General features: G+C 40.8%; 1 protein-coding gene across 1 annotated transcript in view; it reads right to left on the bottom strand.

Annotated features, from left to right (window-relative positions):
• Positions 1-3040: 3040 nt before the first annotated feature.
• Positions 3041-13755, bottom strand: part of LOC122527486 (neural cell adhesion molecule 2-like) — a 154885-nt gene continuing 144170 nt past the window's right edge. The window contains exons 12-13 of the mRNA XM_043651725.1: positions 7553-7783; positions 3041-4852 (exon numbers count right to left, since the gene is read on the bottom strand). Coding sequence (XP_043507660.1) covers positions 4479-4852; positions 7553-7783 — 605 coding nt within the window. The 3' untranslated portion in view covers positions 3041-4478. The remainder of the gene's footprint in view (positions 4853-7552; positions 7784-13755) is intronic.

The following is a 13755-nucleotide window of genomic DNA, read 5'->3' as shown; positions in this document are numbered from 1 at the left end:
AGTTATCTTTTTTATTTATTTATTTATTTATTTATTTATTTATTTTTTTTGGTTTTTTGTTTTCTTAGACTTGTTTCGTTATTTCTTTTTTTCTCTCTCTCTCTCTCGCTTGATACATCGAAAAAAAAAACGGTTCGGTTCGACGTTATCGATCATCCGGATCGCGATCGGACGCGTCGCGCGTACGATAAACTTAACACTTATCCATCTTTTCCTCACTCGTTTCCTTCTCCTTCTTTTCTTCAAACCTCGAACAACGTTCGAAGTATATGTATATTGTATATATACGATCCGAGAGCCTCGCGACGGAGCTCGCGTCACCTCATTCTCTCTGGGGGAATACACTTTGTCACTTTTTACTTCTAGTTTCGCCGTCAAGCTTCATGACTTCGTCGCGAAGTGTCGCGTGGAAGCCCGGTTTTTCTGACCTTACAAATTCAATCTTTCACCCCGAGTACCAAAGGAGTACCTCTCCTCGAGTCCCTCCGTCACCGTTTCATCCTCGGCCACCCCACGGTTCGTTAAGAGAATCGAACAAAACACAGGGAGAACAGTCGAACCGAGGCTGCGGTCGTTTCCTTTCTCTTTCGTCGTGTTGGACGCCGGTTCGGTTTTTCGCTAGAAACGTATTTACGCGCGTATTTACAAGAGTCGAGTCGTTTCGACTCGAGCGTTGGAACACATCGACGATGGAACGAAATTTCGGGACCTCAGCACGCGCGTGGGAACTACCTCGTATTCGTCGACTGTTCTCCTTTCCAAGTTCGATTTCATAGATGCCGCGATACAATCGTAATTGTTCAATCGCGTGGAACACGGCGCAGTTGCCACTTGGAGTTTCTATTCCTCGATCTCACACACACGCGCACACCGCTTATTGTCGATTCTTGCTTAACGCGTTTTATCCCCTTCGCCTAGAAAGACAGAAGAGAGCGGTATTCGTTGAATCAAACGTCGTCTCTAATTCCACCGAGTGGCGAAACGATGGCGATGCCTCGTTCGTACGGGATTTCGTGAAAATTTGAGAAACGATCGAAGAAGACGAAGGAAAGGAAAGAATTTCGCTCCGTGATCGTGGATGAAAAAAAAAAAAAAAAAAAAAAAATCGAACGCCGCGCGACGTCTTTCGTATCCATTCTCGCATCGTGCCACGTCGATTTTATTGTCGATTTCTGTTTTACTCTCTTCGTTCTAGCGAATGCCAAGAATGACGCCGCGATTCGTGACGGGATTTCGCGAGAATTTGAGAAACAAATAAAGAGAAATTATAAGTGATATAATCGAACGAACTCGAATTTTCTTGAACACTCTCATTATTTATTGTCGGTTTATGCTTAATACATTTTATCTCTAGGGGAAAAAAAATGGAGGAAGGTATTAGTCTCTAATTGATGCAAAAATCGGTCAAGTTTAGTTGTTGGTAAAATTGTATCTGTGTAGCTGTTGAAATTTTAAGACAATAACATTTTTAGTATAGTTCGACCGTAATAATGTCATTACAAATTAACAAAAAAATGCCTATGATTTAGAAAAGAAAAAAGTGACAGGATGTCAATAGTAAATAGAATGACAATTCTTTAAAAGACGAGAAAAGAATTATTTCGAAAAGCTATGAGTGAATAAATATATTATATATAAAGTCACAAATATATTTCAGTCATTGACTTTCATTATAGATGCTTTAAGTGTGAAAATATTTACGATTTGGAAAATTAAAGAGAAAAGGCATACGAATTAATTTTCTCATTTGTTATGTCTCTTTTGTGTAAACTATATATCTTGTTAGTTTTCATCCGGACATGCTAATTACAGTATCAATGTTTTTTTTTTTCTATTAAAAACGAAAGTAAATAATTTTAATTTGTCGCAAAATATGATTCATTTGTATTCTAAATAACAAATTTGCTCAAGCCGACAAAATTGTACAACGTCTTTTCAAAAAGTCAGTAAATCCAAAAATATCACTGCGATTGTTTAAACAGGCTGTATATGATTCTAGTCTTCTAAATTTGTCACAACTATCAAATTTTGGACTCGCGCAATTTTTGCACCAAGGCCCCTTCCAATTCCACCGAATATGAAAAAGGATTCCCGAGAATCACACGGAATTCAAGGAACGAATAGGAAACGAATATAAAACGATCACGGACGAAATAATCAAACGAACACAACGTCGACAACGTTGCAACGTGCAAAATGCTGTTTCGTACAAACCCATTCCCACCCCGGAATATGTTCTCCGTCGTTGAAGCTGATTGATCAGCTTCGATACGGCGCTTCGCGGCGCCCCTTTCCCTCAACTCGGCAAAGTAACATCGCATTATCTTTCCATTCTCCCCAGTGTCTTCCTTTCCTTTCTTCCCTTTCGCCAGGTTTCCATCGTACATTCTCGCGCGAGTTCCTCCATCCATCTTCATTTCGGCCGACCGGAAGAGGGGTTGTTCGGGAACCTTTTATCTTTTCTCGCGTTTACTCGGCCTAATGCCACTGACGTCTGGAGAGAATTCGATCGGCGGGGGTAGATAGGTCGGACGATTTCGATTCCGCGGCGTGGTGGTCCTGGCATGGTCGCTGGACTCCGAGTCCTTTTTTGAAACGCGTTGATATTCGCCTCGGCAGTGATGGTGAACTGAATTTGTGACTAAAATTGTTTGCAAAAGTATTTGTGTGATCTTGAAATAAATTAATTGCTAGCAATTTTTCCCTGCACGCTTAGATTTCGAGTTGTAATTGATGTAATTTTTAGACTTTGACTAGGTTTCATATTTAACTAGGTAAACAAGTTTACATGGAATTTTATAGCGTACAATTTGTGCAATTACGAAGCTGCCGACGAAACGAAAAGTTTTTTTTGCAAAATCAGTCAAGTTAGTGAAATATGTCATTTTCTGTACTATTACTACAATTCGGATTTATAGAGAATCTTAAGATGTAGAATTATACAGAATACACATAATTTGGAAATATATGTAAAATACTCGAGGTATAACGTTTTTAATAATATTTTGTACGTAGAATAATTTTTTACTACATTGTTTGATTATTTTTTCAAAAATACAAATTTACACAGAAAAATTTGCAGTTCAATTATCAGCATAAAATTCCATGTAAATTGTAATTTCCATTTTTTTTTTTATCATCTGATTCATTCTGCTTAGACCAGTCCGAATTTATAACATACTTTTTTGTTTTCCAAGTTGTACAATATATTTTAAGATTATTGGAATTGATGTATCCTTTTGTAAATATTTGGAGAAAGGTTAAAATTTCGTTGTAGATCCAACATCTCGCACTCGATTCGAGCGTTAACACATTCGAGATCATTTAGTTTATATCTACTCAATAGTCAAAGATGCAACGTTAGTTTTTCGATTAGCAGCAGAAAAAGATCATTCTATGAAGCCAAATGTAAAATAGACTCCTTCGTGATGACAATTGATTTTAACATCACCCAAAAATAAATAAATGAATATACTACAAACAATATAAATATAGATAGATAGAAACATCAATCAATCACAGATATTAAGTACTTCAGCACGAGTTTGATTGCCATTGGGAAAAGTATCGTCGACTATCTTGAGAACAATCTTTTCAAAGTCTAGTCTCGAACACGTTAACGCGTGCCTTATTTTGGCGGAGGGAAACAAAGTTTGGAGGCGGTTTTCAGATAGAGACTCGCGTTTCCTCGACACGTTGCACGAAACTGCCGTCATTTGTTCGCAATTTGTACCGGGGAAAATTCTCGCGGACGGTCGCACGCGTCCTCGTGGAGGCGGTGAATCACGTAGCGCGGTAAGAAATATGCGAGAAGACAGCGTCGAAGATCATTGGGCTCGGAGTCGCGCGACGGGAGCAGGGATAGGGGAAAGTTGTGCCGACGTTCGAAGACGAAAGGAGACTACTTCTGGAACATCTCTCTAGCCCAGGTGGAGAACTCGAGAGCGGCAAGTTTTCACCCAACTCTTTCCCAGCATCGATTCTTCTACTTCTCTTCCCATTCTGTCCATTTTCTTTCGCCCCTGTGTCCTCCGTTTCTTCCCTGGAAGAGAGGAGAAAAGAGAAAGACAGGAAACAACAAACGGAACAAATATTGCCCGACCATCGAGGAAACATTTACAAAACAATTTCGAATACGGTCGAGTACGGTGTTCCGCGATTGGAAAGTTTCCCCGGACGAGTCCTGAGGCTCCGGTTTCGCACGTTTCGCACGTTTCGCACGTTTCGCACGTTTTCTATCCATCTCTTGGCTTATCGTTGCTCGCAACGACGACACGCTGGATTGTCTTTTTATGCAGCTTTCGTACGAATCTCGTTGTTGAATCGTTTCCTAGCGCGAGAATTCGTGTTACATCGATAAATCAACGTCGCATTTTAGTGGTCAGTGTCCAGCCGTCGCGACGATGGTTACTTCTTTTCATTTTCTTAGGTCGTTGAACGATTACACGGTGGTCGAACACGGCGGGTCGGTTAAAGTCTTAGACGCAGCTCTCCGGAAGCCTGTTGGCCATCAGTCGTCTCTTGATCGCCTCGCCGTCCAAGCACTCGCCAGCGACGACGACGCCTTGCCCGGCACCGACGACGACACCCTGGCTGTTGCCACCGAGCGCCATACCGCCGCCCTGACTTCCGCTGACCACGACGCTCTGTCCGCCGCCCATCATCACTCCCGTCATGGGCATGCTCTGTAAACTCGGTATCGCGCTTCTCGATGGTAACCTCAGCTCCGTCGGTCTTCCGGTGAATTTGTGGCAGAGCTCGTCTATGCTTGGCGTAGGTCCGGGCGTCACCCAGTGTCCCGGGGGATATCCACCTGGATAACTCGGCGGGCTCACTTCCACCAGGTTTCCCTCTGCAACATCGGACCGAACACAATTCTTTGGGATTCGTTGCGAACCGAGGATTTAATTTTTCTCATATTCTCTTATTCGCCGATAGATACAGCGTACTATTCTTTCTCGCACCGTAGAATTAGGACCATTTTTAGAAGTTTCGACATTTCACGCGAGCTGAATAAAATCGCCGAGTTTGAATTTCAAATTTAATTACAAATTCTATTCTCTTTGTTAATGATTTACGTTTATTGTTATAGGTTGTAGTTTATTATTTACCACCAGCGAGTAGTAATTTATTATGCAAGCGATGAAATTGCCGCGCGTGACGAGCAGTTGTGCATCGAGTTGTGGATGATCAATAACGATTACATCAAAGTGAATATGCAAAACGTAGGCAATAGAGAAAACACACTACGTATATATTTGAATCTTTATAAGTGTATCATTGGTCTTGTGCTACGAAAAGATAAAGCATGTTGTGCAATGAAAGCAAAAGAGAAAAGTATCAGTGCAATACTGCGCGTTAATAGTTAGGCAAAATTGTTATTTAATCACGGCTGGATATATCAATTTTATCAAGAATATGATAGAATAAGATGCTGGAAATTTAAAATGGTCCTAATTCAATGGCTAAGTATCGACGAAAATGCTGTTCATGTACTGGATTCGTTGGATGTATAGCATCATTTACAGAAATAGTAAGCATTCAATCAATATATCAATATTTTGTCGACGAAGCAATCCTTGTAAGTAGACTGTGGATTTTTATACGTTTCGTACGAAACACAATGTATAAAATATCCAAAGTATAGTACGTATAGTACAGTATGTATAATGATATATTATACATAAAACAATTTTCTATTTTTTAGTCTATTTTTTCAAATATTTCATAAAAATTCGCAGTCTACAAGTGCAGGAAGTTAAGCGTCGAAGACTGATCGGGCATAAAAAATACACAGCTTCGACAGGTTGCCTCGTTCAGCTGCAGAGGATCGTTCGCGTCATAGCGAAAGAGTTGGAGTAAAAGCTGTTCTAGGTTGGCAGGTCGTTTGGTTTCGTTCTTTAGTAACAAGGCTGCTCCGGTCGCGTTAAACGACTTTCTTCTTACCGCCTGTGCATTTTTTACAATCTCCCGTTACCACGTTAATGTGTCTTAATGGAGTCGCGGGGCAAGAGTTTTCCTAGCAGCAGGAATACTTTAACCAAGTTTTCATGTATTTAAAATTATGGCTAAAAAGTCGACGTTTCACCCGATGATGAAGAAAGAAAGAGAGTAATCGATTGACGTTTGTTCTACCAGTGCACGGAGTGACTTGTCCAGTGAACGTACAATTGCTCGTAAAATTAACATTTGTCACGATTCCTTCACGAGTTGAAATTCATATAGTAACTCCACAAGTTTCTCACAAAATTCTTCTCCCTCTTACTCATAATCTGCGTTTCTTCTACTCAACAGTTGTTCTCGAGATGCGAGTTCAAACTAAGTTTTATTATCTAACACTTACGACATGTTTAATGGCCTTGTAACTACTTTATTTAAATGTTTCTTCGACGAAAAATATGAACAATACATTTCCAACGATTGGTCGATTTTGTTGGATGTTCATGCATTGAATGGGGAGTACCAATCTATTCTAATTAGAGAAATTTAGAGTCGTCGAGTTCAATGATGACAATCACGCTATTGTAGCAATGTTCGTGGCATTCAGAGTTGATGAATATGCTACTGTCTTTGGTAATTGAATTCAGTTTTCAACAACTGAATGTTTTTAATAAAATTGGGGAAGGATACGAACGTAATTTAATAATATATTTGATTAATGATGATACATGCACTGCGCGAGTGTAAATTAAATACACATAGTATCGCAAATATACACATTGGTAATTCGTGTTTCCTCGTTTTGCATTCATTACGGTAATATCATTTCCGGTATATACTTCGCGTATAATGTTTCTCTTTTTTTTTTAAAACTTTTCTTATAAAACACTTTTAAAGATCTAAATTTCACGTGCAATAATTTTATCGTTTTCGTAACAAGCAATTATATACCGTGCATTTATTAATGTACATTGATACCTTGAACGGTTGATAAAAAAAACAAAAAATTAAATTTCGATTTTTAAATCCTCCGATTTTTACCAAAAGTTTCAATGTTTTGCAAAACATTGAACATTTTAAGCCCTGATTTCCAATGGCCGGCGATCACTGTAATTTTAACCATTCACTGGACAAATCAGCCTACCCTAATCGCGGCGGTGGAATTTGGGGAAAAAAAAAAAAAAAGAACGGGCGGAAACACCGATCGAGTCGATCGCAATCGCGCGCGCGGCGGCTTTATCGGCACCAGCGAATGGAAAATGTTTTTTCGGAAAATATCTGGCGCATTGAATCGGGTCTCTCTTTTGTTTGGCGGATGAAATACCGGGCCGGCGTGGCCCGGCAGTCGTGTAAGCCGCGGTAATTGAATAAAATCTATACACGCTGCTATTACAAATCGCGGCCGGTGTTCGGTAACCGGCGCGCAATTAGATTAACTGCGCGCGTTGCGAGAACGTTTCCTGGCCATTATTTGGAAAATCCAGGCCGGGGAGGTGACCGCGCTCGCCCGATCGGCTCGTTCATCATCATCGTTGTTGTTCCCAGGCAACGATGGACCCTGCTGCTTTCGAAGTCGATCTGTTTTTTTTTTTTCGATCTCCAGAAAACTTACCGAATTTATTCGGGATAACGTCCGGATCGGTCTCCACGGCTTGTTGAGGATTCTGCAGCGGATACTGCTGCGGTGGCAGCTCGCTCAGCTCCGCCGGTTTCTCGTGTCGCGGCTTCGACACTCGTTCGCGACGTACGCGCACCACCACCACGAGAATGATCAGCACCAGTGTAACCAACGTGCCGACCACCACACCGATGAGGGGTGACAGCACGATCCCGGCGTCTTGCCCTTGAACAGAGACGTAAATCGAAGATTAGAGCCAGTCACGGGATTTCAGACAGACTTTTTTAAGCTTCGAATTTGTGTAGAGGAAGAAAGAGAGGACACGGGACAATCGTTCATTTCGCATCGTTGAAAAATAAGAGAAATTCTCGTTTCCTAGTTGTGATCTCGTTCTCTTACCTGGTTTTGAATCATTCTCAATCACATTACCGGTCAAGTAGGTCCTCGAGACATTTGCTCATCTGCTCGTGAATATTAATCGTTGGCAAATAAAAATATTATCATTCAATTAATTTCGATGCCACGTTCGAGCGATAAATAAATTAATCCGCGTTTAAAATTCTTTTTGAAATTTCCCATTAAATCGCGCAAGTTTATCTTACACCGATCGCGGAGCAGCCTCTAGCTCTCGAGACTTTCGAGACTTTTAAAACTTTTAAAACGCTTCCAAGACGCAAGTCGAGAGACTTTGAAGTGTTTTATTATAAATTCCGAATCACGTTCGAAGCGACTCGAACTTGTCACGGACAAACACGGACTCGAAGTGTCAAATGTCGTCGCTAGTTAGTGAAATCATTGCGTCGAGACAGAACAGGGACGGGATATACGCTGCGGCGCGCCGTTTAAACGACCCACGTAATTAACGAATTCCGCGCGTTTCGCGCCGCTTCAGTCTCCGGGCTCGATGAAATTTACGAGGAACTGGGGATTGACAAATGAACAACGGTAATTTATTTAAAATTATCGCGGTCATAATTAAACGATGCATAGACCTTGTAATAATAGCACGATCGTTGTTCGACCAGCGAATGAATCGTAATGTATCTATACATTAATAAACAGGTAACCGCAACACGCTGGAAACTGCGCCGCGATAATAATCATTATGAAACGAGCTTTTCGAAAAACAATTGACCCGCGTAATTCGACTGCGTCGTGTTTCGTTAATTTTCTTCTCATGCTGAACAGACGCTGAACAAACTGGTCCCCTGAGTAATGCGGTTTTTATTAATTACAGTTTGCTTTGTGATTGCTTTTCTAAATTATTTACTAACTGTTTACTTGTTATTATCGTTTGGAAAAATCAGAGCCCGACTAATTTGATGCACACTAATCACAGAGTTTAATAAGATCAGATTACGTTATAGTTCTTTGTGCGAACGCGAAAACGTTTTCACGAGGGGTCCGGTGATGAAATTTTCAATGGAAAATCTCTCTCTCTCTCTCTCTCTTTCGGAAACGCGCTTTGAAGACCGACTTCTCGTTGAAAAAAATTTACGGATTAACTTGACTGACGGCGACGAGCACGACGAAAAATTTATACAGGAAAAGGGGTGGGGGATCGAAAGGCAGTTGTAGTAAGCGAGCGATGGATGTTTTACGAGTATCGTTCGTTACGATTTTTCTTAATTGAACCAGTTACCGAACTGTTGTCTCTAGGGAAACTTCAATTAGAAAGGCACTTTGTCCAGAACCATGCCTCGGATAACAAGTTCCGTGTGACTACCTAATTAAAAGAAGTGTCCAATTAAGAGGTTGACTTTGTTCACTCCCTTTTTTTCTTTGCCGTTTTGACTATTTCTCCTGGCCAAGAATATTTGTCACTCATTCGCGGACCAAGGATCGGAGAAACGTGAATCAATCTCATTGAGATGCAATTACACACCATTGTGAAACGCAGTTACACAGTATTGAACATTTTACATTATTGGCACACTGATGTAGTTTATTAATATACGATTACAAAAAACACGGAATGATTTACATGCAGTAACTTGTTGGATGCAAGGAGGGTTATATTCAAGTGTAAAATATTTCTTACGTATACACCAGAGAAGTTTGTTATATTAAAAAATATAATAGTTTCTGAGTTACGTATTAATATAATCAAGTTACGTAATATATAAAAAATTGATGAAAAATAATAAAATTGAGTCAGGTATTGACAAATTTGAGCCTGAAACGTTCTCCCGCATCAAACACAGTAAATACACCCGCTGGTTGCCAGCAACTTGAAGCAAACAGTCACAATTAATGAATAATATCTTCTGGCCCGATAAATAAACCAACGTAACTTGCTGTTACGGAGGGAAGTTCAACTGTGTATCCTGTGACACAGCGCGGCAAAGACTCGTTTCACAAGACTCTTCCTCACTATTTGCCATCCTCCATTTTTTTTCCCCGCCCCTTCTGTCGCGGTAAACCGTGGCCGTACACAGGTCCGAGGAAACAGCTTCCGCAAACGCTTTTCCCGCGAATTTTTGTTGACCGTGGACCTCGATTCAAATGTTTGTTCGGCGAAAAATTAGAGGGAAAACCGTTTACGTTAAAAGTAGCTCGTGCATCGGGTGGGACGAGGCCACGGCAGTTTTATCTTAATACGTTGCTACGTAAGTCACGTAATCCATCTGTGGAACAGCCGAGGGAAGAAGGAGAGATCGAATATTCGAGATCGAAACTCGAGACTTATATTACGACGGAGGGGGTGTAGGTTCGCTGGCCGGAATAAAAGGGAACGAGGAATCTTGCAGGTTAATTCTTGGTTCGCGTTCCCGGGCTCGCCCGGCTTCCTCGCACGTGACGTTTTAGTTGATAGTGGCCGAGCGTGGGAGCCGGCCTGCTGTTTTCGTCGGATAATTAACAAAACTGTATTCTTCTAGCGCGCGCGGCTCGGCCAGCTGTGCTCCACTGCACGGCAGTTTAAGTGGGACAGAGCCGGGCGCCCGGCACGCTCGTTAGCCTCCCCGTGACGAACGTTTTTAATTCTTAACTCGGGAGAAGTAGCTACACTGCCGCTCGAAAGTACGCGGCGGACACTTGCCATTTTTGCAGGATCTACGACGTAGGTGCAGGGTGTTCCGGACAAATGGGATCCGAGTAAACATATGTTAACCCCGTAGGCTTTGTTACAAATGTTATTAATATAATAGAGATGTTTTGAAATAGTTCAAATCATTCTTCAATATCGCGAATGTTTCTCTCTTTGAAGTTTACTTGTACTCTACGAGAAGTTCTTGTCACAGACGAATGAAAAGTATTCGCAACTGTGAAAGAAACTCGAGTCAACTGTGCGAAATAATTCCGTATTTTCTACAACGAGGAACGATTCACACGAGATCGAGTATACTTATTTAACAATATGTAATTATTCCGTAATTTAATTTTGAGTGACAGAGGAAGATTTTGAAGGAAAATGTTTCATCCATTTTCTTCAACCACCAGGAAAATCATTTCAGGATTTGTGTAATTCCATTCTCACAAGAATGTAGAATCTGTGTCAGACGTCACGATTTTTTATCGCGATATGTATCCATTGTTTTATTCAATTCACGCGTGTACGTGTACACGCTTGCCATTCGCGTTCAACGTCGACATCAATTTCATTCGGCTTCAACTTCGTCGTTGCCATCGTCGTCATTGTCGTCATTCGAAATGCGTTACTTTGTCGAAAGTTTTCGAGGCAGGTTGCCGGGCTGCAGATCGGCGAGAGGATGCTCGTTGGAACCGTGGTTCCGAATATTTCGGCGTACGATCGTTGTCTCTTTTTCCCCTCCCTTCAGCGAAACTTTCTCGAGGAAGTTTGAGAAAAGCTCGGTCGGAGCTTTCGTCGAGCGGGCGAAAAGGTTGGCTGTGGAAATTGGGCGCGAGGCAACGCGCGAGGACGAAAATCGCGCGATACACGCGTTATGCATAATACACGTATATATTTATGCATGTAAATAGATTGCTCCGGGACGCGCGCGTGTGTGTATGTGTATGTGTGTGTGTGTTCGCGTGTACACTTATGCACTGGAAGGTATTTCGCTGAGACGCGTAATGCCCATAAAATCCATGGTTTAATCAGCCGTCCTAGGCGTTTGTGCTTCTCCTTGCTGCCTAACTTAACGAAAGTTACGTTTGGGATACGCGCGCGTTCTAATCGCTTGACGTTTGTCTTTTCGGTTTATCCGGCTGGATCGATACGTGTGTGGATCTTCGCGGGACACCGACGAACTGACGCGAAACGGGCTCAGACAAAACATTAGAGATCTTAGAGTATCTCATAAATTGGTAACTTTGAAAACTTTGGTCGTTGGATTCGAACCTTTTTCTGCATAGTTGAATCTAAGGAGGACAAAATTGAAATGTGTTTCAATGAAAATAATACAGTAGGATCTTCGTGTTTATAAGTATCTGCTCGATTGTGAATCTGCGAAGCACTTATTTCTTTAAATAAATAAGAATTTATTTGTTATGGGGGATAGTATAATATAAATAATCGCGAATTTCAACGCAAACAATATTTACGATTTATGGGATCTATTACATATGTACGTGTATAAAACGAGGTTAAATGTAACGGTTGTCCTACGATGATATAATAAAGTAATGATATTATATTATAATAAAAAATTTATCTGAGAATACTACGGTCAAAACTTTAAAATACATTCGTCCAAGAATAATATTCTTAATTGGTAATGTCTATATGTATTATAATGAAAAAATATATAGTAGATAATTTGCTATTATCTGCTAATTTTCGAGTGTTACAGGCAAACGATTTTTAGTGTGATTGAAATTTAGTCGAACGAAGCATTTTTCTCTACACGATTGTCAAATGTTGCGTTTGCATCAGATGTTTTCAAATCTGACAAATACTCGTTCTAGGGTTCAAAGTCGACTTGTACAAAGTGCGTACATCGCAAATGTGTTCACCGAAACATTTTTACTTTCGAGTATGTAGCATTGGAAACCTACGATCGAACTTGGCTGGAATTCGCAAGTACATAACATACATATTGCACTTGATCCCATCCCTCGGAAACACGGTTATTGCAACTTATCGCGTCGCAACTCGTAAAAAGGTTCATGCGTTTTATTGGCGTGCTGCTATGTGCGAATCTCGCGCCAGCTTCCGCGAATAGATAGTATACGAAGCACTTGCGAGTACTCTCGAAAGACGTTCGAGGAATATATGAGCGCGCGGTTGAGTGACAAGATAGTTCTCGGCACCGGGCGTAAAAGTTCCCGTAAATGGATCGAATCTGGCACGATCACGGTTCCAGACTTTGGACGGAATGAGAAGTTGCGTCGAAAAAGATCGATCCTCTCGATAAATCGGGAGAAAGGAAAATTATTGACTAAATTGCAAATCCTGGACGGTTTCTCGCGTATTCGAATCAAAATATTGTCATGTGTCTTATGTAAAATATTTCATCAACGCTGTACCATCATATGTGTAAAAATATTACAAGGTACAAAATAACTGCATTGTGTATAGATTTATTTTAGTAGAAATTTTACACAATTAATTATTCATCTTCGATATGCTTAAAATTCCAGGCCATTCGTATTAATTTTGTTTTTAAATATATGTTGTATTTTCAGATTGATTTCAAGATTTACTAATAAATAATAATCGTAATCTTACATTTCTCGTTACAGTATTAATGAAATTTCAAAATATTCTGTACAGCATTCATAATATTATACGTTCGAATATTTTCAAGAGCTACCGTACATCCTAAATGACTGTTGCAATATCCAATCCGACAATACACAATCCAAACGAAAGATTCGCGTTCATATAAAATCATCAGACGGGACGTAAGACCTTTCTGTCTTTCTACAAAACGTTTCTCCTTTCTTTGATTCGATCAAATTGATAAGTGACACACGTATACGCACATTGTTCTTTCGAAACACTCTGGATGGTATATCAAGCTGGTGTAACGCTCCGGCTCTCGGCAGATGCCGGTAATTGCATCGTTAACGATAATTTCTCGGATCAATTACGGCGATTTACTCGAGGCAGCTGTCACGGTCGCTCGCGATCGTATATTCTTCGGAAGCGTCGACGGATTCTCGTTAAAGTTGCACGGGCAAGCACTGTTCCCCTTGGAACAACGAGGAAATATATTTCTCGCGGCGCGCGCGTTTCAGGACGCGGTATTCACCTAAATCACGCAGATAGTTTGCCAGCTTTTCTCTTCTCT

The sequence above is a fragment of the Frieseomelitta varia genome, unplaced genomic scaffold, assembly GCF_011392965.1.
Source record: "Frieseomelitta varia isolate USP_RPSP 00005682 unplaced genomic scaffold, Fvar_1.2 scaffold_221, whole genome shotgun sequence".
Lineage (NCBI taxonomy): Eukaryota > Metazoa > Arthropoda > Insecta > Hymenoptera > Apidae > Frieseomelitta > Frieseomelitta varia.
Note: the sequence above shows the minus strand (reverse complement) of the source record. Positions and strands in the feature narration are given on the sequence as shown.